General features: G+C 38.4%; 1 protein-coding gene across 7 annotated transcripts; it reads right to left on the minus strand.

The window, feature by feature from the left end:
* Window positions 1-1,215: 1,215 nt before the first annotated feature.
* Window positions 1,216-26,462, minus strand: znf532 (zinc finger protein 532). 7 transcript variants are annotated; one of them, XM_055180281.2, is made up of 10 exons: window positions 26,240-26,462; window positions 25,405-25,558; window positions 12,377-14,668; window positions 11,876-12,060; window positions 11,361-11,537; window positions 8,560-8,722; window positions 6,431-6,730; window positions 3,618-3,730; window positions 3,394-3,535; window positions 1,216-3,281 (listed from the first exon to the last, which is right to left on the minus strand). In XM_055180281.2, the coding sequence occupies exons 3-10, from the start codon at window positions 14,642-14,644 to the stop codon at window positions 2,760-2,762; spliced, it is 3,870 nt and encodes a 1,289-aa protein (XP_055036256.2). In that variant the 5' UTR covers window positions 14,645-14,668; window positions 25,405-25,558; window positions 26,240-26,462; the 3' UTR covers window positions 1,216-2,759. The 7 variants fall into 7 exon arrangements, with proteins under 7 accessions (XP_055036256.2, XP_073727561.1, XP_055036257.2 ...); XM_073871460.1 differs by lacking the exon at window positions 26,240-26,462 and having other exon boundaries at window positions 25,405-25,878; XM_055180282.2 differs by lacking the exon at window positions 26,240-26,462 and having other exon boundaries at window positions 25,401-25,878.
* Between the last annotated feature and the right edge of the window lie 148 nt (window positions 26,463-26,610).

Raw genomic sequence — 26,610 nt, forward strand, 5'->3', positions numbered from 1 at the left:
ATTAAGAAGTCTCATGAACTAATTGACCATGAGCAATAAAATGTTCTATAGAAAACAGCTTGTGACTTTAAAAAAAATTGGGTTGTTTTTAACCCAGGGTTGGGTAACTATAGGACAGAACATGTCTGGGTTAAAATGACCCAAATAATTGGTTGTTTTAACCCAACTGCTGGGTTGTTTCAACATGGTTGATTAACAATAACCCAGCAGTTGGGTTAAAACAACCAATTATTTGCAGTGTGTAAATTTTTGCGGCATCTAGTGGTGAGGTTACAAATTGCAACCAACGGCTTAATCCACTGCTCACCCCTCGCTTTTGAAACACATAGAAAAGCTACTGTAGCCACCACCGAACAAACATGTCATCGTCAGAGACAACTTGGTAAAAAAATGTGTCCGTTAAGGGCTTCTGTAGAAAAATGGCGGCACAAAATGGCGACTTCCATGTAAGGGGACCCTCTGTGTACGTAGATAAAAAGGTCTCGTTCTAAGTTAATAAACACATTACGTTCATTATGAAAGGTCTTTATATACCCCTGATAATATAGTTTTGTATATTATTTTGCATTTCTGTCAAGAGATCCTTCTAAAAATTACACACTGCACCTTTAAGCTAATAGTATACTTGAATACTTTCATAGACTTTTATCTGTAAACAAAAAAGATGGTGTTTTAATCCTTTAGGGAAAAGTTCACCCAAAAAATCCTGTCATCACTAACTCACCCTTATGTTGTTACAAACCAATATATAAACTTTTTTGTTCTGTTGGACACAAAAGAAGATATTTGTAATGAAGCAGAGGCACCATTGACTTCCATAGTAGGAAAATAAATACTATGGAAGTCAATGGTGCTCAAAAATGATTGTCCTTTGTGCTCAGCTAAACAAATAAATGTATACAGGTTTGTAACAACATGAGGGTGAAAAAATGATGACATAATTTTTGGGTTAACTATCCCTTTAAACAATATAAAATACTTTCAGGAGACATGCCTGTAACTTGACATACTTTTTACACGGCCAAAAAACAAGAAATTAAAGTAAAACATAAAGGTTCCTCTATAAGATGATCAGCTTTTCACACCGGGGCGCAAATCCTGACTTCCTCGGTTACCACGGTAACTAAGATCAGCATCCAGCAGATAAGTGCTTTTAAGTTAATTACAAAAAAGGAAAACCCTGAGACCAACACATGCATGAAACACAACTCCATACTTGTTTAAACGTTGAATATTTTATGTATCATTTATTAATGATAACTTTTTATGCACAAACATATCTACCGAACAGCAGCAAAGACATTCTGTAAAATAGAACAACCACCATTAATGGCTTCTCTCATGCACGTATGCATACTCACAAATAAAAAAAAGGGTAAACAAACCAAAAAGATGTTGAGGATAAACAAGAACATTGAAAACAAAAAAGAATTCTTGGAACGGCAGAACTAAAGTTTCAATTGTTGAGTTCATCAAAGTAAAAAACGCTGCACTACAGCCAAAACTTTGATGGAAAAAATATGAGAAAAACAAAGACAAAGAAACAACTTGTCTCAAATTTGAGCAAAACATTCATTTATAGTGAAGGCAGGACTTACTGTTCCTCTTTCAACACAGTTTCTGAGTAAGTGAGTCAGAGGAACTCCATACTTTTAAGACGTTTCCATGACGCTTCGCTTGGTGATTGACTAACCCATGAACTAAACTAGAGACGTCGAGGTCTAATCTACGCTTGGCTTTCAAGCACCACAGGCACTTGAACACACAGTAGGATATAAGCGCTTACAATTGACTCATTTCAAGAATGAGAAAACACATAACTAAGTGAGGTGTCTTGCATTGGAACGCACAAATAATAGGGAAAACTTTGGTTTAAATTAAACATCTATAAAGCTAAACTGAGTGGATACTAGATACATTTCATTGAAATTGTCACAAACTGGCCGTGCAAAGTCATTTCTAATCCCATAACTACATAAGGGACATTCGAAATCTACCTCAAAATAATAATTGTTGTTCTTGATAAAAGTGCCAAATTTGGCATTGTGTAGTCGAACATAACCCATAACTTAAGTTATGATTTGGCTGAGGAATAAAATAAAGGATACCAAAAATTTTCTGTGCATCACTGTTCAGCACCTTAAAGTTTGAAAGCACAAATATTTAACATCACTTCTGATGGCAGTGGTTGACATATTGAAACTCTGTAGCATATATTGTCAACGGACGACTAATTCACAAAACGGAAATGCATTTAACGCACACACCTGCCATTTTCGACTGCTTCGGGAAATGCAATTCCTACTTGACGTGTAGGTTTTGGAGTGATTGTCTCACTAAGAGAAGTTGTAATGTGACATTCCGGGCATTTTTAGCAGCAATTACTCGTGTATCCCATTTGTACGACCCACGAAAAAACAACGAGAACCGTCTAAAAGTGAAATAAAAAGGATCTATAAAAAAGATCTATCCAACACCCATACAAACATCTATCATAAAGTATACAAAATGTGTTCTCATAGATAATTAAATACACATAAATCAGATTCGAATATATTACACATCTTTAAACAAACACACACGTTCTGTGTGTATAGATTTATACATTTCATATATATGTATATTTGTATTTATATATATATATGTATAGGTATGCACAACAGATGAGCATACAAAGAGGCAAGAGTGAAGAAATACACAGTCTCTACAAACATGTAACTAATAATTTCTTCCAGCCACAAGGTGGCACCACCTCTTTCTCATTTCTCTGCTGCGCTCAACCGTTTGGACTTTATGAAGGCCATCCCATGTGTCCGCATGTGTGTGTTCAGGGCTCCATCCGTTTCGAACGTTTTCGAGCACACTTTACACTGAGTATCCGGGATTCCGTCGTTGACCTCGGGATTGGGCGTGTTTTCCTGTTGACCGTTGTGACGTCCGATTCCTTGCGGTTCCTTCAATTTGTGCACAATGAACAGGTGTCGCGCGAGGGAACGGTGCGAGGTGTAGCACAGGCCACACTCGCGACACTGGTGGGACGAGACGTCGGTCTTGTGCTGGGGAATGTGCTCGTGGAAGCGCACAATGTCTTCGGTGGTGAAGCTGCAGACTGCGCATTTGTGCGTCTTGAACACGTTGATCTTTAGCTTCTTTAGAGGCTGCGGAGTTGAGGTCTTGGCACGCTGTACGGGTGCTCCATCATCTCCGGGCCCATCCAATTGTCCATCTCCGACTTCATGTTCCTCATCTTCAGAGCGAAGCTTGCGTTTAGGACTGGGTACCTGAGGTATGATACAAAGGTATGATTATTTAAAGACTTGTAGTGGACACACATACTGTCAAAATGATGATGTGAAAAGGCATATATAATGTGATGGTTTGCTTGTTGGTTACCTGCTCTTTGTCTTCTGTGGCCTGCGTGATGCCGGAATCTGCCGGAAGCTTGACTTCCGAGTCTTTGATGCCGTGCATCAGCTGGATGTGTTTCTCAAGCAGCAGCCTTTTTGTGAATGTGCGACTGGGTTCTGGACAGTGTCTGTAAAATTCAAGAGATCTGCTTGATTTGTTGTACTGGAAATGAATTTAGGAGCGGGTCAGGAGACAAACAAAATACTCACGGACACGAGTAGACCTTCCGGAGGCCCTTGTGTTTGATTCTGTTGTGTCTGCATAAACTGTGAGAGGAGCTAAAGGACTTTTCACACTGTCGACAAGGATGTTTTTTGAGTTGCTGAGACAGAGAGAGAGAGAGAGAGAGAGAGAGAACAATGTACATTTTGTGAAATCATGATGAAATGATATAGGAATGTATACCCGTGGGTTCACACCAGCTACGTTTGAGGCGTTAAAATCGTGTGTACAGCGTCTAGTTTGCCGCTTGAATATTTTGAGTTTACTCGCTTCAATTCTAGTCATCGAGACATTCATGCGGAAATTCGCGTCATGGGAGGGGCTTCTGCGACTCCGCTCTCTTTCTGTAATCATGTCACTACTAGAGCAAGCTCCTGATTGGTTAACGCGGCACATTTTTCCGCCAAAGTTAAAAAATTTTAACTCGCGTGTTTGCAGTGTTGGGCAAGTTACTGAAAATTTGTAATTAGTTACAGTTACTAGTTACTTCTTTTAAAAGTAACTGAATTACTCTACCAGTTACTGTATATCAAAAGTAATTAGTTACTAAGAAAAGTAACTTTTAAGTTACTTTTATGTCTGCTTTTTAAATGTAAATTTGAACAGTACTGAACAGTCAAACAATAAAATAATATGGTTGGGTTATTTTACACGTAAGACTCTAATATATCACATACCGTAGGAGTCTATTTTGCTTTAGATTCAACCTTTGAATATTTTTGTTAGAAATTATCTTAATATGTAAACTTACTTTATTTATGTATATCATTTAGATCATTTAGACAAATATTCTGCATGTTTACAAAAATATATAATGTGTTAAAATTGTGTAGTGTCTCTTTAAAAATTTGGAGACAATTGTGTCAACATGTCATATTTTCTAAAATAAATTATCATTTTTCTGATTTCATATTTATTTTAATAATTTAGAAACGTCTCCGCTGTGTCCTGCTGACAGGCGCGATGCGCGTGCAGCAGATGAGGCAAATTATGGGTCCTCCGAAGGTTAGACCGTCTCATTTCAGTTCTCTTCACGAACTTCTGAGCGCCTTGAAAGGCCGAGTGCTCACCTTTTATCGCATGCTTAGTAGGGTGCAGCCCTTGAATTGGAACACAGCTTGTGAAGCTCGCGGCAGGGACTGCGCTCTTTGGTCATATACTGTTTGTATATATTTTCTGTTGGATTTAAATGATACACAGGATTAAAGGAAGATATTTAATCAGAAAACGGAGTAGGCTACGTGGATTGTTTTGTCGGATGGACACAGAGGGAGTGGATTGTTTTTTCGGATAAGGAGAGACTGAAACTAAAACTAAAGGCGAGCTCACACATACTATGGAGTTTTAACACAGGGGGTACAGAGCAGTGTGAATATTTTAGTGGAAACAACAATCGCGGATCGTTCTCTTCCATGAAGGCCGATGTAAACATCTAAGAATATATGAACATTTCTCAGATTTATTACTTTTGTGGACTACAAATGCAAGTTAATGTCATGCCGGGATTGCTTGGCGAAGATAATTTACAAACATGAGTCCGGATGGATTATAACTTGCGCACAATTTTTAAACAAAGGTATGTTGTCCCGTTTAGATTTTTCATGTTCATTCTATATGCACTGTCAGCTATGATGAAGTGTAATGAATCATTGCGCCGCCAACCATGGTCCTGTGACGTCAGATATGTTGTCTATTTTTTACAAAATAGAGTAACGCGAGTAACGAACTCATTTAAATTTCAGTAATTGTAATTGCGTTACTTGATTTAAAAAAAAATACTTCGTTACATGCTTGTTACTGCTAAAAGCAGTGGAATTACAGCAACGCCTCATTCGCGCAATTCCCCCGACCTACACACGTGAATGAGGCGGAATCACTTCTACGCTGACACGTTATGAAAAAACGTCAGTTTGAAGCCTGGGCATGCGCAGAAGGAAGGAATTGTCCGTGGAGCTTGGAGGCGGAGCTGCGGTATCAAACTTCCGCCCAAACGCTTGCATGCCCAATTTAACCACGCCCCTTGAACATTTAATTTGACTGGCTTGCTAAAATAAGGTAAGTTAAATACAACTCATTTTGTAGGTTAGAAATAACAAAGAAATCGAAAATTAATAGTTAGTTATATCTTCAATCGTCCCTTCCATCACAAAAATAAACAATTGAACATATATCAGCGTGATAACAACTACCTTAAAGGACCAAAACCATCTTTCGGAAAATTTTATTGAAAGTGTGATTTATTTTTTATCTTGACCTGAGTCCCGTTCGTTTGCATGACTTGTACTTCACCCAGCCACCAGGGGGAGATCAAAGAGCCAGCAGCTTCAATTTTCAGGATGTAGGAAGGCACACCAGATTGGATATAAAAATTAGGCGTTTCATTCAAAAATAGGGGGCGGGGTTAAGGGATGTTCCCGCCCAAGCCGCAATTCATTTTCAGACTTTGATCGAAGTTTATGAGGTCATATGAATTAAAAAAAAAATTATGATTTACACGGATAAAATTTTTAAAATAAACACTGTAATATTACATTAAAAAAAATAAGAAGTCAGATTTGACTTCATTTGGACTTTCCCTTTGGATTAAATAATCCGGCAATTAAGTGTAGCTGTTCAGTCCCATACAATATGTCAGATTGTAGTTATATTATAAAAATATTATTACAGATTATTATTTGTAATTATTATTATTATAAGGCCTAACGTTTTCATGTTAAAATGTGCTTAAAAATAATATACCTAATGATACCTGGTAATGCTACTATTAACCTAAAAGTCTAGGTCAGCAATTAGTTTTTACCTTCCCATGTTCCCTTTTCATGTGTGCGATGAAGACTTCTCTCTGCGTGAACAGGCGGTCACACTCCGTGCAGGTCCAGCCAGGAGAGGAAGAAGAGTTTGGTTTTTTTTTGGGAAGGTCTGTCCCATTACTGTTCTTCTTTGTAGGTGATGACAGCTTCTTCTCTCCCTTCTCAGGGTGGTTGACAGAACCGCCTTCCTTGTTGTTGGGGCTCATTGAATTAGTCGGTTTGGAGCTGAGAGGGAGATTAATGCCCAGGTTGGGAGGGCCCTCTACTGTCTTTAAGGTCCCATGCGTGGACTTACAAAAAAACAGGTGACAGAACCATATTATGAATATAAAAAATCCAAGGGATAAACCATGATTCATTAAAGAACCTTTAAAATTGTAATAACTTTACTTCTACAGAAAAGTATATTTGAAGAGTTTGGTTCCAAAACGCAATAAATCCATTTTGACTAATTTGGGTAAAAACTTGTTTTCTATACCAAGAAAGTGACAAGATAAAAACCCTATTTTCTGTTACAAACTTTCACATAGCATCTTTAGGTTATAATAATATAATATTTATTATAAAAACTCTTTTTTTCCACAAAATGCAATAAATCACTGCGATCAGCTGTAAAATCTTTTGGTCCTGCTCGATTTTTGTTGACGTAAATAATGTAAAATAGCAATAATGAAAAGTTTTTCATAAGATCCCCATGTGTTAGCATGACAGAAGTTTGATGCTGTCGTGTGAGAACAAGCAACAGACGTCTTTTTTTTGTCTCCCGAGTGCCTCTCACGTAAATTATTTGATTTTGATGGCTTACGTTTCTTCCGCGCCACAGAAAACCAACACAGGTTTATCAATGCCATCAAAATTACTATTTCGTTTTTGTTGGTTTGTTGATCATGAAGTACAAAGTAGATGAGGAAAACTAGGATTCTGTGTGTATTCAACATGCCGCCATTATTGTTTACATTGTGTGGAATGGTGCGCTGTGATTGGTTAAGCGGATTTATTGCATTCTGCAAAGAAGGAGGACTGGTGTTTATTGCGTTTCGGGAAAAAAGGGAGGAAAGATGACAGAATAACACACCGGATATCAGATTTTGCGTTAAATTAAGAATTGACTTTTTAATACTGACCAGATACAATACTGATTTCGGCGTTTTTTTAAAAAAAAGGCGTTTATCGTGTTTTGGAACCAAACTCTTCATTTATAGATTATAGGAAGGTAAAAAAGAAAGGTTCTCTTCAAGGCTTTGAACCAGTTCACGGAACGAAAACCAGCAACTTGATGTTTTCCAAGGAACAGAAACGAAACCAGAAACTTTCCAAAAATATAAGTTCAGGAACAGAAACGTTTATTTAAAATATCAATTGAAAGTTGATAATTTGCACGTGTTTCAAAGGCTTGCAAATGTTAACACTTAAGTGATTTTAAACAATTTAACCACAAAAACGCGCTAAAGTGAGCAAATTTCTTTACGCACAGACGCACATGCGGTTGAATGTGTCGGGTCCAACTCTGCCCTTCAGAGATCAGAACTCTTGATGTATAAACTTTAGAGCGAGTTGCACTACTGTGTCTCATACTGTAGTCCGGTAAAATACATTTGGCAAATAAAGCACTGAAAAACTACTTATTTTTAACTTTATATGGAGCAACTGTTTATGTTGCATCTTCTTCCCGAAGCGCCATTTGGAATTTGTTTGCCGTCTGTGTGTGTGCACGTGTTTAAGTGCACTCAGCAAATGTAGGCATGTCAGAATTACAGTTATGCCGCTTAAATAATGTAGCCTTTTTAATGTTTGATGACAAGATAGAGACTTAAGTAAAATTATGTAGACTAATAATTTAAGTTCAATGTCCTAATGATCAGCCTACTTATTTGTATGTCCCACAGCTGGCATGGAACATTATTAACCGGTTCTGGAACTTTATTTTTTGTTCTAACCGGTTCAGGAACGTCAATTTTAGGGACGGAAACGTTAAAATACTGTTTCTGTTCGGAACGAACCAACTGGGGAAAAAATTTGATTCAAAGCCCTGGTTCTCTTTTTGACTAAATGTTTCTTTGGGGAACCAAGAATCTATTTCTATTTGGGACATTTTCCAAAAATGATGTTATTGACTTACTTTGATATGATCCAACATGAGCTGCTTTTGGGCATAGTGCACCGAACAATCAGGACACTTAAAGACAGACACTTTCTGATTAGATATGTGCTGGTCGAAGTGTGTATAAAGCAGGGTCTGCTGAGTGAACACAGTGTCACACATTGAGCACTTGTAGATCAACCTGTAAGGTAACAAATGCAAGAAATACATTGTTATTAGGAGAGTATTTTCAAACATGGCCTGTGTTTGTTCAAAAGGTAATGCATGACGTATGCAAAACTACCGATCCAGTGTTTACAAGTCTGGAGAAAGAGGACCATTCCGACATTGTTGTACATTAAATGATACTAAGTAATGTCTTTGTGTCAGTTTATTGTTTAAAATGGTCTGGAAATGTGTGTTTCACATATAAAACGCATGACCTTTCAATGTGAAGTTGTGGTTTAAAAGTACTTTTATTGGCAATAATTATGATCGTTTCGCTAGTTTAGTCCCTTATGCCTCATTTGGGATCGTTTAGAGCCATTTGAAGCTGCATCTAAACTGTAAACCGTTAAGGTTGAGAACATTTCTGGAATGTTTTCCTCAAAAAACGAAATTTCTTCTCGACTGAACAAAGAAATATCTTGGATGACATGAGGGTAATTTATCAAGATTTTTTATGAAAGTGGAGTATTCCTTTAACTTGAATGCATTTTTTATACTAATAATGCATTGCTTGAATGCACAGTCATTTGTGCCAAATCCATATATTAAAATATTTTTCCCGTTACTGGGGTAGAAGTTCAGGCTCAGTTTAGAACAAACATTTTCTCTTTCCAATATAAAGCCGGTGGATCAATGTTTGTGTTGAAGGACTTATGTCAGGCTGTTGAAAGTACCATACTAAAGTACATCTGCTTATTAAAAATCTGCATTAAATGCTCACATTGTCAATGAGTTAGATCATCATTTCCCATACGGTCACAGGTGATACAGGAAGTGCAAGCAAACCATCTGGTCTTTTCATTAACAGGTGATGACGAACACGACAGGCCTCATTTGGAACGGGTGTTGGGTTCAAACGTAGGACACAGTAATTAAAGTCACCGTGAATAATTTCGTTCAGCACCTGATAAGGTCAAATATGTTCTGAAGGAACCAATCCGACACACTTATTGAGTATCCATTCAATGTGCTACAAAAATTAAAGTGAGCTTGTTTATAAATAGGGAAGTGTTTAGCACAAAGCCTATGGGTTATTATTGTTAACTAAAAAATTATGTGATAAAAACGTCTGTTTAATGTAATAAAATAAAATACAGGCATAGATGTTTACAATTTTATAATGATGTTAAAAAAACTAAAGGTAAACGAAAATTAGAAAAGTTATGCTATAAAAACTAATGCAATACCTGGCAGAAAAAAATATTAACTGAATACAGTAAAACTAAAATGGAAATAAAATACATTAAACAGCATTTTAGTTCATATTAAGCTAATAAAAAAAACCTAAAATGACAAAAGCTCATGGCAAAATTATTAAAACTGACACTAAATTTAACACAAAAACTTAAAATTTAAAAATAAAAGCTAATATTAATATTAAATAAACTGAAAAAATACTAAAATAACTGTTAAAGGGATCAAAGTTTACCCAAAAATTCTGTCATAATTTAGCCACCATCATGTTTTTCTTGGCTTGTATGCATTTCTTATTTCTGATGAACACAAAAGAAGAAATTTTGATAAATGATAATAAGCACACAGCTGGTGGAAACCATTGACTTCCTTAGCAAAAAAAAACAAACAAATCCTATGGAATTAAATGGGTACCCTTCATTCTATGCTTGCCATATTTTATCAAAATATCTTCATCATTATCATCAAAATACTTCCATACACTGCAAAAATAGATTTTCAAGAAAAAATAAAATCTTAGTATTTTTGTCGTTATCAAGAAAAAAATGTTTTTAGTAAAAATATCTGAAAATTCTTAAATTAAGATGCTTTGTCTTGATGAGCAAAATGACCCAATGAGTCTAGTTTGTTTACCAAAAATATCAAATTTAGGTGATTTTTGTGCATAAAACCAACAAAAAAAATCTGCCAATGGGGTAAGCAAATTTTTCTTGAATTTAGTGTTTTGAAAAAAAAATTCAAGATTTTTCTGCTTACCCCATTGGCAGATATTTGCTTGTTTTATTCACAAAATCACTTAAATTTGATATTTTTGGTCTAAAATCTAGACTTTTTACAAGAAAAAACATTTTAATTTAAGACTTTTTAGATATTTTTCTTGAAAATAATTTTTTGCAGTGTAGTATTTGTTTATCCTACTATGAAAGTCAGTGGTTTCCACCAGATGTCCGCTTATGATCATTTATCAAAATCTCACCTTTTGTTTTCATACAGGTCAACTTTATTTTTTTAGAAAGAATGTGAATTTTTCAGTTTTTAAACATATTTTAGTAAGTTCAAAATGATTTTACAAACCTAAAGCATTATTGTATCGGATATCGTCACATCTAGTTATCACATATCGCATTTAACTTCAATACGATGCAGCTCTGCTCTGAAGCACAGTATGTAAATGTGGAACCTGGATAGTGTTTAACCAGCCCAAAACAACCCTAAAAAGCTTAAGTATCCTAAAGAATGTCTAAGCTGGTCAACAGCAGTTATATCTGCAATAAACACATCACATCGCAATTACACACAACCCTCTAGAATACTTGATTTTGAACTCCTAAACTGCATGTTTAATAATAACTGATAAAGCTAATAGCAACCCAACAAGTATGGCACACTTTTCAAATAGACCATTTGAAAGGACTTACTTGGGCTCTCCGATTTTAACTCCTGGATGCTGGGTATAGGCGTGGGAATGTGTACCGGGGGCCGATTTGAAAGCCATGGGGCAGATGGGGCATTTGTAGAAGATTTCACAGTGGGATCCCTGAATGTGCGACTTGAAAGCAGCAACATCAGCGAAGATGACGCTACAGTGTACACAGCTATGACCAAAACGGGAGAAAAAAGTTACTTATTAAAATGACTTCTAAAATCAGTGTCAGACACTTTTAATTGCGACATCAATCATATATAAATGGCGGAATAATAACGGTAAGTAGCTGTGATTGCTGTTTTAAAAGCATGACAAGCTCTTATTTTATGCTATACTTAAAACCAATTAAACACTTAGCAACACTTTATAGGCTGAAACTTTGAGGTCAGTAGAAACTACACAGAATTCACCATTTTATTCATATATAATGCCAATAACTATGTATTTCTAGGAAGCACAATGCTTGTTTTGGGCTTAATGAGTCATAGGAAGTGATGCTGTACTAACCGGTAACCAACTCGGCGCGTGTAGTGCAGGCAGTTCTTGGTCACATGAGACTGGAAATGTACAGATCGACAAATAGCTCCACACTCTGGGCAGATATATGGAGACTTATGCTGATGGATCCGTTGGTGGGAAGCAAAACTACACTGGTTTGGCAGCAGCATTTGGCAAATGGTGCAGGTTTTCTGCTTTGGTTGAAGAAAAAGAAAATGCAACAATAAAGTCTTTTACAATAATTTTTACACTAATTTTGTTAAATGAAAGACTATGTGCTTTTTATAACAACCCAGCTAAAGGTGGTTTGCTGATCACCCTGCCTTGCTAAGCTGATGTTTACCCGTTTTAGATGGGTGACCTGCCAAAATGTACACAAACCAGCAACCTCTAAAACCAGCCGACAGACCAGCACACCAGCTTTAGAAGGTTAAAGCCATTTTACCAGGTATAATAACAAAAAGAAACAGATTAAAAGATGAAAACTCTCTTAAAATCACCAATACCCACCTGTCCACCAGACTCAACAGCCTGCTGATAGTGCATTGCAAGTGATGACTCTTCCTGAAATGCCTCATTACACTCCATACACTTTAGACTCGATCTGCAGACCTTGGAGGCGTCCTTATCCAAGGGCATGGCAGCCACAACTGGGGCCGAGGAAGGAGCAGAAATCACTGTGGTTGTGTTTCCTTTCCCCTGACTCCCCCCTATGGAGGATCCAAGGTTAGCTGAAGACGTGGGAGCACTGGAGGTTACGGATGGTGCCAAGATCATCTGGTCAGCTGGAATTGGCTTTAAGATGAGATGCGAACACTGCATGACCACACCTTTGTCTTTGTGGCCCCTAGCATGTGACAAAAGGCTACACTTGTTGTAAAAGACCAGGTTCTTGGCGCAGTGGTTACAAGTGACTTCTATGCGGACACTTCTACGATCATAATGCTGAGTGAGGCTTTTTTCTAGAGCAAAAGAATCACCACATTCCAAGCATTTGTAGCCACGAGATGGTAAAGATATACAGGCTGCAGATGGAGGGCTGAGATTAGGTACATAAACTGGCACGGGGTTAATGCTACTTAAAACTTTGTTGAAGGCCTCCACCACTGAGCTCTGGGAGCTGGTTAAAACTTGAACCCGAGACACCTTCTTCTGCTGTTGTTGGGCCAACATGGATTGCTTGATGGGTTGCTGGGGCTTAGTCAGTACCTGGTGGAGGTCAGCCGCTGATGCGTTCTGGGGCAGGAGATTTAAGTTGGTTAGGTGCACAGTCTTTGGCACAAGTTTGGTGTTGGCTAGGCTGGAAGCAGGCACCATGACAGTTTGTTGCTGAATGGCATTAGCCGCTTTGAGGATGGCACTGCTGGCACTCTGAACGGATGCTGCCGGTATGACAGTGGCTTTTACCGTCGTATTGTTGGCAAGTTTCAGGTTGATCACTTGGGAGCCTGCCGTCTTGACGGCTGAGACTGGTAAGAAGGCAGTGGCCACTGGCTTGATGGTCATTTGTTTTGTAACCTCATTCGCAGAGCCTGCAGAAGTTGCTACTACTGTGGTGGGTAGAGATATTTTGGTGGGAGATGAGAAAACAGAGGGTGAGGTTGAGGACAACAGGGATGAGACAACATTGGATGGAGATTCAACACCTTTGTTTAAGCCTTCAGGATCAAACTCTGGCAGAACTCTGGTAACTGTCCTCTTGATCTGCCCTGAAGACGTCTTGATAGTTTTAATGCGGACTTTAGGAATGACTGGGATGGATCCTGCTGGAGATGAAGGAGAACCTTTGCTACTGCTTTCACTCGTAACACTGCAAGGGCTTTCCGGCTGTTTGGAGAGCACTTTCTTATGGAGCTCCATAGCTGACTCCTGTTCTGGGGGCTTCTCTGTAACTTTTGGGATCTCTTTTGCTTCTCGGGGTGAATCTTGAGGTGCGGCAAGGGATTCTGGAGATTTTGATTCTATGTTAGCTTTTTTTGCACTAAGGGCAGCAATTGCAGCAATGCAGGACGAGAGCTTTGATGATGATTTAGCCTTGGATGCACTCAACCCAGTCACTGGCTCTCCATGCTGTTTTGCTTCTTGGGATTTGGAGTTTTCTCTGGGTTGCTCCTGTGATTTTCTAGTCTTTTGGGGGTTACATAGGTTTGAGTTTCCCAAAGAGCCATTGGCACTATTATTTTCAACTTTCATATGATTGTGGGTGCCATTTGTTTTAGGCCGTGATGGGCCATCTGCTATGGCAGGTTTGGTGTATTGACAACGGGGCTCTTCTGTCTTTGTGCTCAGACCTGTTAAAGGGTTCGGTCTGAAAGGTAAACTATTTTGTTTGTCCACAGGGTCATCTACTTCGATCTTGTCATCGTCGTCAAACTCCTCAGCACTAGAGATGGGACTAAACTGATTAAATGTGGAGATATTTCCCGCCATTCCATGAATTTCACTCCTTTGAAGCTTATCGCTTTCCTTACTATATCTGTTGTTGGGTAACATGGGCAAGAAACCATTGTGCAGTCCATTTCCAGCAGGGGGGTGGCCATCTTTTTCTGAGAAAGCATGTTCACTAGCATCAAAATTTCGGATGTTCTTGACAATAACACTAACCCCAACGTCTGCACCAGAGGTGACATGGGAGTCTTCTTCATGGTGAACATTGTGTTTGAGCTGTCCATCATGGTCATCATGGCCAGACTCAATAGCGGCCTTAGGGTCGACCATATCAGGTATGTCAAAGGCTGCAAGCAGGTCATCAAAGTCTGGGGTTTTCATGTCACCCATGGTCTTGTGAAAATGAGCTAAAACCTTTGGGAACAAATGAAACAATACGAATTAGAAAAGCAAAAGGAACAGAACTAAGAACTTTTGTTTTAAACCTTTATCTTGACCTAGTTTCGGTCAGCCATTTAGTATAAAAAAATGCCCATAAGAAGGTGGTTTACCTATTAAAATTCACTCATTATTTTGTAGCTAAATGCTTTTTTTTCATTTTTAATGTTTGAATTTTTGAAATTATTATTAACCACAAACCTTTACATTTTTAATTAATACTTTTATCTGCTTATTAGTAAATAGGCTACTCAAAATATCTGACAACCTATTTATGTAGATGACTAATGTTGTCATTTAATGCTATATTTAACAATATATTAAAGGCATAATGTCATTTTCATCACTAGAGGTTGCTAAGAAAACAACAAAGGCCTCTCAAATCATGTTCATGGATGAAATATTAAAATAAAGTTTTATAACCATAACATTGTAACCCTTAAGAGTTCCTAGGGACATTTTGTGCCATTTTGATTTTGATTTTTTAACCATCTTGACTGTGATGATTGAATATTGCCCAAACTTGCCAAAGGTTAATCATTTTTGATACATTTTAGAATATTGGTTTCAGTTTTTTAAATTAGCTTAAAATGGCTAAGCTACGCAAAAACCGACTAATGTGTTCCTTCGGACAAAAAATGCCCCATTGAAAACCATTATAACTACCATTTTTGACCCCCCATTTATCTTAACATAAACTAATACATACCTTTATGTCAATATATCATTTTAAACTACTGACCTTGAAGTTTTAATTTTTATACTTGTCCACCAGGTGGCGCTACTTTTTACCATTTCATGCATTCATCAAAATGTCACAATTTTTGCTGTTTTCTGCGGACCGCATAGCTGCTGAAAAGATAAACCTTTAATGTTGAAAATTGGTGTGTGTGTAAAAAAAGTGTGTCTGAGTGGTAAGGGGGTGGGGTGATGTCGGGGTGGGGTCGGTGATGAGTGGGGCAGGGGGGCATATTCAACATATCCAAATTCTTCTCTCTTTGAAAGGCACATTCTGCGTTATAAACTAATTCAGTAATAAAAACGATGAGAGGCCAGAACCGAAACAAAATCAATCTTCATTTTGTTTCTCGCTCATGTTGTTTATGCAAATACACTGCTAGAAGTATGAACAGTATAGCAGAAGTAGTGAAAATGGCAAGGCATTACAGCACACATAAGGCTCCTGAAATAATCATGCACTTCAAGAGCGAGGATGGGTCCTCATCTTCCTCCGAGGATTCTGAGGTCGACACGGAGGCCTCAGAGGTAGAAGTAGACCAGCTGGAGTCTAATTCATTAGAGAGATCTTCAGAAGACTTGTCAGAAGGTGAGAGAGAAGAGGAGATGGATGAAGTGGCGGCAGGATGGACGTCAAAAATTGAAAAATCTTCTGGTCTCCCACAAACATGGAGACGCTCCGCTACTTTCCAGCAGCCAGAGATTTGATCCCAGCGCTCACACTCTATGCCACTGCCCGAATCAGCCCTGACTTCAAGCTTTTCATTGATGCTGATGCATGAAATCCTGCAGCATATTGGGGCCATGACAAACCTACATGGGAGACAGTCACAGACTGGAGAGATCTTGAGACAGAGAAACTGCAGGCTTATGTGGGGCTGCTCATTCTGACCGGTGTTTACAGATAAAAAATGAATTAGCTCTCAGTCTCTGGAGTGAGAAATCAGGACAGGTCACTATTTGGGCTACGATGTCCCACAAAAGGTTTTACGACATCAGCTGAACACTGTGTTTCGATTAACGTTAACATATTGGCATTTAAAGGGTTAAAATTTCCACAAATTTAATTAATATTTGACATGTATGTTTCAGGAAGAAGTAGTGTTAAAAGATTTAATAGTTTAAAGTGGAAAAAAATATTGATGTATGATATTTTTAGAGCAGGTTTTGGGAAGGTGTCATTTTGGTGTAATTTTGGCCTTAGGATCACAAGTGTGAGTTTTGTATAAAATCTGACCCTGTTCAAAAAATAACAATGCATCAAAATCAATGTTGCTACCAATCTTTGACCCATCCCAGGGTATAATAATAATTATAATCAAATGGTAGTTCAAATGTTTTTTTGTGGGAACATTTTTAGTTTTTTGTTTTTTCTGTTAAAAAAACATGGACTAATGTAAACAAACAGGCATATAAAGGGTTAAAATTTCCACAAATTATATTAATATTTGATATGTATGTTTCAGGCAGAAGTAGTTCTAAAAGACTGCATCGTTTAAAATGAAAAAAAAAATTCACGTATGATATTTTTAGAGCAGTTTTTGGGAAGGTGACATTTTGTGGCCTTAGGAACACTAAAGGAAGTTTTTTATAAAATCTGACCCTGTTCAAAAAATAACAATGCATGAAAATCAATGTTGCTACCAATCTTTGACCCATCTCGGGGTATAATAATAATAATAATCAGATGGTGGTTCAAATGTGTTTTTTGGAAAATATTTAGTTTTTTTGTTTTTTCTGTTAAAAAAAACATGGGCTAATGTAAACAAACAGGCATATAAATGGTTAAAATTTCCACAAATTATATTAATATTTGATATGTATGTTTCAGGCAGAAGTAGTTCTAAAAGACTGCATTGTTTAAAATGAAAGAAAATATGGACTTATGATATTTTTAGAGCAGTTTTTGTGAAGGTGTCATTTTGTGGCCTTAGGAACATTTAAGGAAGTTTTTTATAAAATCTGACCCTGTTCAAAAAGTAACAATGCATGAAAATCAATGTTGCCACCAATCTTTGACCCATCTCAGGGTATGATAATAATAATAATCACATGGTGGTTCAAATGTGTTTTTTGGAAAATATTTAGTTTTTTTGTTTTTTTATGTTAAAAAAACATGGGCTAATGTAAACAAACAGGCATATAATGGGTTAAAATTTCCACAAATTATATTAATATTTGATATGTATGTTTCAGGCAGAAGTAGTTCTAAAAGACTGCATCGTTTAAAATGAAAAAAAATATTGACGTATGATATTTTTAGAGCCGTTTTGGGGAAGGTGTCATTTTGTGGCCTTAGGAACACTTAAGGAAGTTTTTTAAAGGAACTCTTGAGGGTTAACATAAGCTCCACAGTGTGGCTCGATAAAAGCCACAACAGAACAATGTGCGCTACACATTACTACTTTCGCATACTTCTGCATGCAATCTACTACTACTGCGCAGATCTATCTGCCTATGACATCAAACTATCGCATATACAAATTTATTAATGCCATTAAATAAGAAAAGAATGTACTTTCTAAATTTCTAGTAAATAGAAAGTCGATCCCTTTAAATCTAAACTTAAGACTTTTTTTCTTTAACAAAGCATTCACATAATTTGTCTAGTAAATTATACTTATCTCGCAATAGGAACAAAGCATTCACATAACTCGTCTGGGTAATATACTAATGCCGCAATAGCTAGCATGTGTAGATCCGAGCATATATTAAAACACAACACTGTGTGACACTTGCATTACAGGCAAACGACCCCTACGCTAATAGGATTTTGTTTCTCTCTCCCTGTCTCGTCCTCGAACCCAAGGACATTGAGACAAACAGACTCAGTTCCGGTTGCCGTTGAGGTCAACACATCACTTATCTACTGGCCGTCCTTCAACGTGATGCCTGACCAACGACCACCGACGGAACCCGTTAAATCTCCTTATCCATTTACATACTATTTACATTCCATAAAATATATATATATATATATATATATATATATATATATATATATATATATGAAGAGTTTGGTTCCAAAACGCAATAAACGCCATTTTTGAAAAAAATGAGTTACTGCCAAAAGCAGTATTATATCAGGTCAGTAGTTAAAAGTAAATTACTAATTTTAAGCAAAATCCAATACCCGCCGTAATATTCTGTCATCTTTTCTCCCTTTTTTTCCAAAATGCGACAAACGACACTCCTCGTTTTTTACAGAACGCAATAAATCCATTCCTGATATTACAGCCCACCAGTCACGCAATGTAAACAAACAATGGCGGCGCGCGGAGTACATGTAGTCCTAGTTTTCCTCATCTACTTTGTACTTCGTGATCAACAAACAAAACAAAATAATACTTTAATTGCATCGCTAAACCTGTGATGGTTTTCTGTGATGGGAAAGAAACGTAAGCCATCAACATCTAATAATTTCCGTGAGAGGCACTCGGTTGCTTGTTCTCCCGACAGCATCAAGCTTCTCATGCTAAAACATTGAGCCCAGAGGATCTTATGAAAAACTTTACATTATTTTACTCAAAGTCAATGAAAATCGAGCGGGACCAAAACATTTTACAGCTGATCGCTGTGAAAATGTAAAGAGACGACGTCAACTATAACCGCAGCAATGCGTTCTTAATATAACAAAGTAAGTGTTTTGGTTAATGCCATTAATGTTTATTTTTTAATCATTGTATACCACTAGTCAACTAAATAAATATAAAATGGTAAAGATGAATGCACATTTATACATTGATTTAATAGATTTATAGCATTTTGAAATAAAAAACTGTCATGGATTTATTGCATTTTGTGGAAAAAATAATTCGTTTTTATAATAAATCTTTGAAAATCAAGTTATGGATTTGAATTTTTTATGTTTTTATAACCTAAAGATGCTATGTGAAAGTTTGTAACAGAAAATATTGGTTTTCATCTTGTCACTTTATTGGTATAGAAAACACGTTTTTACCGAAATTTGTCAAAATGGATTTATTGCGTTTTGGAACCAAACTCTTCATATATATATATATATATATATATATATATATATATATATATATATATATATATATATATATATATATATATATATATATATATATATATATATATATATATATACACCAGGGTTTTTTTCCTCCTAGGACTTTTTGTTCCTCCCTGAGGTTTTTCTCCTAGGGTTTTTTCAACCCCGGGGCAGTCAGCCGACATTGACTTAACTTAGCACACTCTTGTATACGAGACATTATATACGCTCGTTTGTAAAGTTTATTCATAACCGCTGTATTTTGCTACTCATATTGTCTGATTTTTCTGTGTTTCACCAGCTTCTTTTAACGTAAAGCTGCTTTGAAACAATTACCAATTGTAAAAAGCTCTACATAAATAAAAATGAATTTAACTAAAGGCACTGGTGGGCCGTTGAATTATAAGAAAATAATGCACACCCAAGGTGGTAATGCGGCACGACGCAAAGGGGAGTCAATTATTCCGCTTATACTACGGTTACCACAAACATTGCTCTGGTGACTATTTTTAAGACATTTGACAGCTTAAGTGTGCGGTTTACAGAAAAATTACCAACACCCATTTCTCAACCCATCAGAATAAAGCATTCAACAGCCCCCGTGGTATAAAGTTTAATAACATATTTAGAACATAATAATGTACATGACCATATCTGTTATTAAATACATAAACAGTAAGCAACACAAGCATATTACAGCCTTACTTAGGGAAAGTCACCATGCTGAAACGATTAAGCTCGGATCTGTTTACATTTATTGCAAAGGCAGATCCTAAAACATGACCACTGTCTAAATTACGGCAAGATATAAACATCACTATTTTCTCAAATGGAGAGTGGTTAAAGAAGAAAATAACAAATTGCAAGGCGTGCTGTGTGTGCTAGCAGGAGTAGTCACCCCCATCTGCGTCTGCTGCTTCTTTATTGAAATGGAAGAGTGCAGTACAGCCCTGCCTCCATTACAGACCATAACATCTGCACGCACAGGGTACGCTGGGCCAAGACGGCCTTCCCACCACACAATTGAGACAATATGGCAAGGCAAGTAAGCTGAGGAGCAGCAAACAAAAGGACGGAGAAAGAACGAGAGAGCAAGAGAGGATGTAATGACAGACACAGAGCTGTCGAAGCAGGCACGAGGCCTAAACACATTCACAGCCGTGCAACCTCACCAGGCAGCTGATTTCAGATGAGGGTGTCACAGCAAACTAAATCAGGTTCATGTATAAAAACAACACAGAACAGTGGGCCTTAGTCACAAAACACAAGCAGAACGAATGTGTGTGTAAACCATGTCTTGTTCAGTTAAATATGTACAAATGGATGTTTTATGAATAAGGCCCAATAAGAGTAAACGAAGCAATGCAAAACATACAGATGTGGAAACATGCATACGAGCCACTCCTCACCCTCGGCGTCCCAAACAAACCAACGGCAAAGCAATCTTGTTTCCCTTCTCTCTTCCTTCCTTTCTTCCTTCCTTTATTCTTTATGTTTCTCTCTCTTCTCCACCTCCACAACAAAACACCATCACCACCTCCCTCCTCCCTTACAGCAGAGGAAAAAAATCCACTTTTTGCACAAGGAAGGGCCCATCAAGAAACACTCCACCAGAAGATACGGCACTTCACGGTCATTTTGGATGGTGACCAGGATGCACAACAGTATAAAGTGACCCAGCACTGCAGCCGGTCACCACATTTCTCCAAAATTTTCATGTTAGCCCCGGTAAAGGCTGCCTTCCCTTATGCATTAACATGTGCAAAGACGGTGAGGTGGGCCGGATCACACCACATCACATCTGAAGACCCGTTTGCCATTTTGCATGCCATGAAGCAGTCGGCTATCTGCCTGTAGCACAGTGACTGTATTGTTTCCCAGCCTCCTCGTCTGCCTCAAACCGGTTTCAACCGGTTCCGGTCACCCTGCATAATGTGTGTGCTGCAGTGCAGCCACACTGGAGACCCAGGAGCTGCCCGATTCTCTGCCTGTTCACCGGTAAATCTTTAAAATTCCTGCAAAAATCTGACTTGGAGGGTGTGTTAGTATTGCGGGTTGCCGTTTTGAAGAGGTTTGTGCTTTGTGATTTGTAATGTCGAGCTGATGGTAGAGCTAGGCCTGAAAAACAGAGACTATGGAGGGTGTTTATACAAAAAAACATGCACGTCAGAGGATCACAGCTTGTTTGGGTGGATGGATGGATGGACGGATAGACAGATGAATGGCAAAGACATAAAATGAAAGACAAACATTCCAAAGGAAAACCACAAACATTGTGGATGCCACAAGCACAGCAGATGACGGCGGCTTCCTGATACAAGAAAACAAGACAAATAGATAGCAAGTAAAATTTAAACAGGCTCGGTACCTGACCTCTCTTTGACTGTGCCTCTCGGTTTTACCCCATTCTGCAGCACTGAATTGGTTGTATTTCCTTCACTGCCTACCCTCTCTCTCCCTCCCTCTCTCTCTCTCTCACAGACAGACACACACTCTCCATGGTCCCTGTTCTTCTCTTTTATCCACAGTCCCTACATCCTTCTCCCGTTTTTTTCCCAGGAAACAAGCGAGAGAGGAAAGCTAACGTATATTTGTCGATTAAAATCAACTGTTCCTCACTCAATTCTTTAACATTGGGCTACCGCATCCGATCTGTGCCAATTGAAATGGGTGACACATACAAGAACACACAGACAGAAAAAAGTTACCCGGGTACTCCATTCGCCCACTACCAGGAAACTCCACGGAAAGGCTTACGCAAGAAGTCAATCCAGCCAGGCCCCACTCTGTGCGTTACTTTTTTCTCTCTCCACTACATGAGCCTGGTTGCTGGAGCCTCCGCAAAACGGGGAGGAAGGGGGCAGTGTGTCGACAAGCAACCCTGGCCTTTGTCTTTGCATGCAATTTGGGGGAGGGGACCCGGAGACGAGACCCTGGCAGCCACCGAAACAGATTTTAGGATGAGGTTGAGCAGAGGTGGAAAAGAAATGAGGAAATATGAGAAGGGACAGGAAGGAGGGCTGTAGGGGAGGAAGGATGATCTTTAGGAATGACGTTTGCAAGCTGGAAGAACAAAAGCCTGCGATGGCGTGGTTGGCTAGCCCTGTGACCCATGTAGTCAAATCATGCTTGTGTGGTGCCTTGCCACGCAGTTACATAGACATCCATGTTATTTTATTACATAATCCGTAGAAATTTGCACCGGTCTATTCTGAACATAAATCGGATTTTATTGTTGTGTAACATTTTTAAACATGTACCCTGCATTGTGTGCATTTTGAAATGCTATATTTAGGGTAAAACACGATGTTAGAAATGAAAATGAAATAATTGCATTTTTGTGAAGGAATTTTTTTTAAAAATCAGACTCAGAATGATTATCAAAACATACAGAGAGTTTTAAAAAAGAGTAAATAACGTTTTGGCTTCAGTTTTTTCATAAATTGGGTATGTGGATAATCGCGGTATTGCAGACTAACATTTTTTATGCAAATGTTTTCTCTTAATTGACAAGCTAACTCGTCAATGGCGAGGAAAGAGTTAAAGGGGGGTTAACAGTATTTCATGCATTCTGACTTAACACAGTTTAAGAGTTGGATTCCTTAGGGGTGATTCACATATTGCGTCTTATGCACAAATGTAGGCGCGCAATAATATGCACGCTCATAATGAAATTGCACATGCAGTGCGACGTGCTCGTTTTTTCCAGGTGCGTCTGCACCACATTTCAACTTTTCATGTGACAAAAACCTACGCGCCTAGCGCTTTCCACTCGTTTTAGGCGCGACATGTGAACGGTGCCTAGTTAGACAGGTGACAGTGGCTCTGTCCTAAATGGCACACTCCGGACATGTGGTCCTCCTCAGAGTCCACACTTTGATGACATCATTTATTGCAGACTTGAGAGACCCTTGATGCAAGTCCACGGTGGTGCACCGGAGTCGTATTTGGGGACAGACTCAAGCGTCACGCCGGAAATAGGTAGAGAAGTTGCTCGTCAGTGTAAACATATCCCTTCCGTCGTCTGATTGGTCTGATTGCTCTTTCGCAAGGACTTCTGGGTTGGTAAAGTGCGCAAAGCCTGCTGCAGTGCAGGCTTCGCTGAAGTCCGCATCAAGGGGACAAAGGAGGCGCCGATGAGCACACTTCAAAGCGTAAAAATGACAGACGGGACACCCTATGGACTCGTAGTCTTAGCGAGCACGCGCAATTTAAGGCCACGAGACCAAAAGTCCACATGAAGTGCGCCATTTGGGACAGGGCCAGTATTTCTGTGCCGAATGCACTTCTCCAGGGTTCGTACAAGTTTCAAAAAGTTTTTCAAACATGGGTACGTACATCTTACGTTCCATGAGTAGACGTTATGCATAATATTTCTTTTGGAAAAGCATGCCCACATGTCAATCACCATGAGAGCAGAACTACGAGGATGCTAGAATTCATTTAACATCTTTGTTTTATATCAAGACTCAACAATGGCACGAAAAAATAAGTGTGTTTTTGGACGTAAGGAGAAGAAAGCCTCGTTCAGCTCTCCAAGTAAGCCAACCTTATGAAAACAATGGATATAGTTTGTTTATCCGGGGACCCAGCGGAGTTTTGCGTGTGTTTGTTTAACGCTGTATTTCGTTGAAAGTCCCATGAGTTGCAAGCGCTAAGACTTCTGTTTTATGTTGTAAAACGACACATAAGTGCATATAATGTAAACAACACGAACATGTAGTCAATCATAAGTTATCCAGAGATAGTGGGTTTGTGTGTGTTGCTTGCTCGTGACTCGCACCTAGGCATGGGCCGGTATAAGATTCTGGCGGTATGATAACCTTTAGCAAAAATACCACGGTTTCACGGTGTTGCGGTATTGCCATTGCAACACTAAAATGTGTTACTTTCAAATGCTGGGTAAAAATAAAGCCTTTAAATTATAATATGCTTTCAAAAAATATATAGTATTTTCGTAATGTATATTAAATGTAAACATCAAATCAATCACATGACTTAATGATTTAATGAATTTTGTATAAACACAGCTCATACCTTGGAGACGGTATCACAGAACATTTTAGTGGTTTTGAAACCTTGACTGTTTAAAACCTCGGTATACCTTGAAACCGGTTATCGGCCCATGCCTACTCGCACCTTCTTCGGCACGCCCGAAGGGGGTCGTGTTTTTCCGGAAAAAATTGCTAGAGCTAATTTGTCTTTTATAAGTCTGATATAACTAAAGATTCGGAGATATGAAGGATGTAATACTACTCTATAGGTACACCAGATTAACATGAGATAAACAGAAACAGCGTGTGTTAAGTGAGTTAAATCAAACATTTATGCTCCTAATTTCATCATTCGATTATTATTTTACAGTAGAGGTTCAAATGTGTTAAACTCAAGGCTGGAGAACAATAAATTAGGACATCAAACACTAGAAAGAGCAGCCAATAGAAAGCCAGTCAAGAGTGAACTTATGAACTCTGACCTAGCTCAGTGGTAGAGGGTCATGGGTTCGACCCAGGGAGCACACATACAGATAAATAATATAAAACATTAAGTCGCTTTGAATGAAAGCGTCTGCCAAATACGTAAATGTGACACAAAAAAAATATGCTTTAGGAAAAGTAAACATTTATTTTTCTTAACCTCTCCCTGTATGACATAATAAAAAGACTGACAATGGTTGTTGTTCAATGTGGCCTACATGAGATGTCTTTAGCCCGGGCACCTAAATCATTACAGGACCCTTATGAGATGACTTTGGAAAACTGTAATGAGAAGAATATGAATGCATGCGGCTATTGCACAATAAACTAACATTCTCCAAGCACAAAAATCCATACTGGAAGCAACACTATTACCATGCATGCATCCCCTTACACGCCATTTTTGCAACCAGGCCTTGTGCAACCAGCTGACAGCTATCTGAAATATCGATTCAAACAAAGAATAGATGCTGACCTACCTGCCGTGGGTTACTGTCTGAAAGGGCCGTGTCTCAATTAAAATGGCTCTTCTTCTCAGCAGGGCAGCGTAGGGAAATATCAAACGCAAGCAGGCCGGCCATGATTCTTGCTGTACCACCAAATTCAGCTATGCTTTCATCAGAACAGAAGAACCTAGAAATGACAGACAACATCAGTGTTTATGCAAAAGGGACTAACAAGAGGGACTTTGCAAAACATTGCTCGTGACAGCACAGCTCTGTATGATCGAGAATACATGGCTTTCCCTCTGTCTGTCTGCCGAATACAGCAGTAAGACATGGAGAGGCTGCTGCTGCCCACCCCCCGAGATGGGAGCGCAGTCACGTGACCGGCTGTGTCCTACCGATTCTTCATATATCGTGTTCGTGTCATAATACCGCCGCGTGTAACATCTTTAACGTTCGAGTTTAGAAACACGTCAATCGCGAAATTCCCGAAAAGCGCGGATTTTATCCACAAGGAATGACCGGGGATGTTGTTTTGGGCATGTTTGGAGGCTTTCTCTCAGGGTTTCCCACAATGCAGTGCTGCCGGGTTCGGTCTGGAAATAATATGCGCGTTATATTTACGTTATATTTCCGCTATAACGGCTTTTTTGCAGCACCGTCGCGTTTTTCGCAAATGCTATGAAATCGTCGAGGGGACAGAAAGTGAAATTATTCGCCGGTAGGCTACAAGAAGATCGCATAACAAAGTACATGCAGTGTATTTTGGTGTTACCTTATTAAAATGACATTTTGGTAGTTAAAACTACTGAATGGAATATATTCACTGTTCTCGGGAAAGTTTGTGGATTGTTTGTGCCACACTTACCCATGAGTCATTGCGGTGATACCGAGATTCCTTCCTTTATCTTCAAGGCGGATTTAGATCTAAACGCGCTCCTTTTAATTCGGTTTTATTATAAAATGCAGCTGTTTCCAGATATTTACAATATATTCGGATTGTAGTGCATCGATGTCGATGTTTATCATGCGTTTATGAACTTGGTGTGTGTGTTTGTGTGTGGTAGCCACCCAGCTTCTCTTAGGATCAAACCTGATTCCCAGAAGTCTTTGCTGCACACATCTGTAATAAGATTGGGAATGGGATAAACAGGAGTCTAAATAAGCCACACAATCACATACAATTATTTTTAATATCACATGTGACATGTTCACGCTCAATATTTAGAAACTGTAAAC

This window comes from Misgurnus anguillicaudatus, chromosome 9, assembly GCF_027580225.2.
Source record: "Misgurnus anguillicaudatus chromosome 9, ASM2758022v2, whole genome shotgun sequence".
NCBI lineage: Eukaryota > Metazoa > Chordata > Actinopteri > Cypriniformes > Cobitidae > Misgurnus > Misgurnus anguillicaudatus.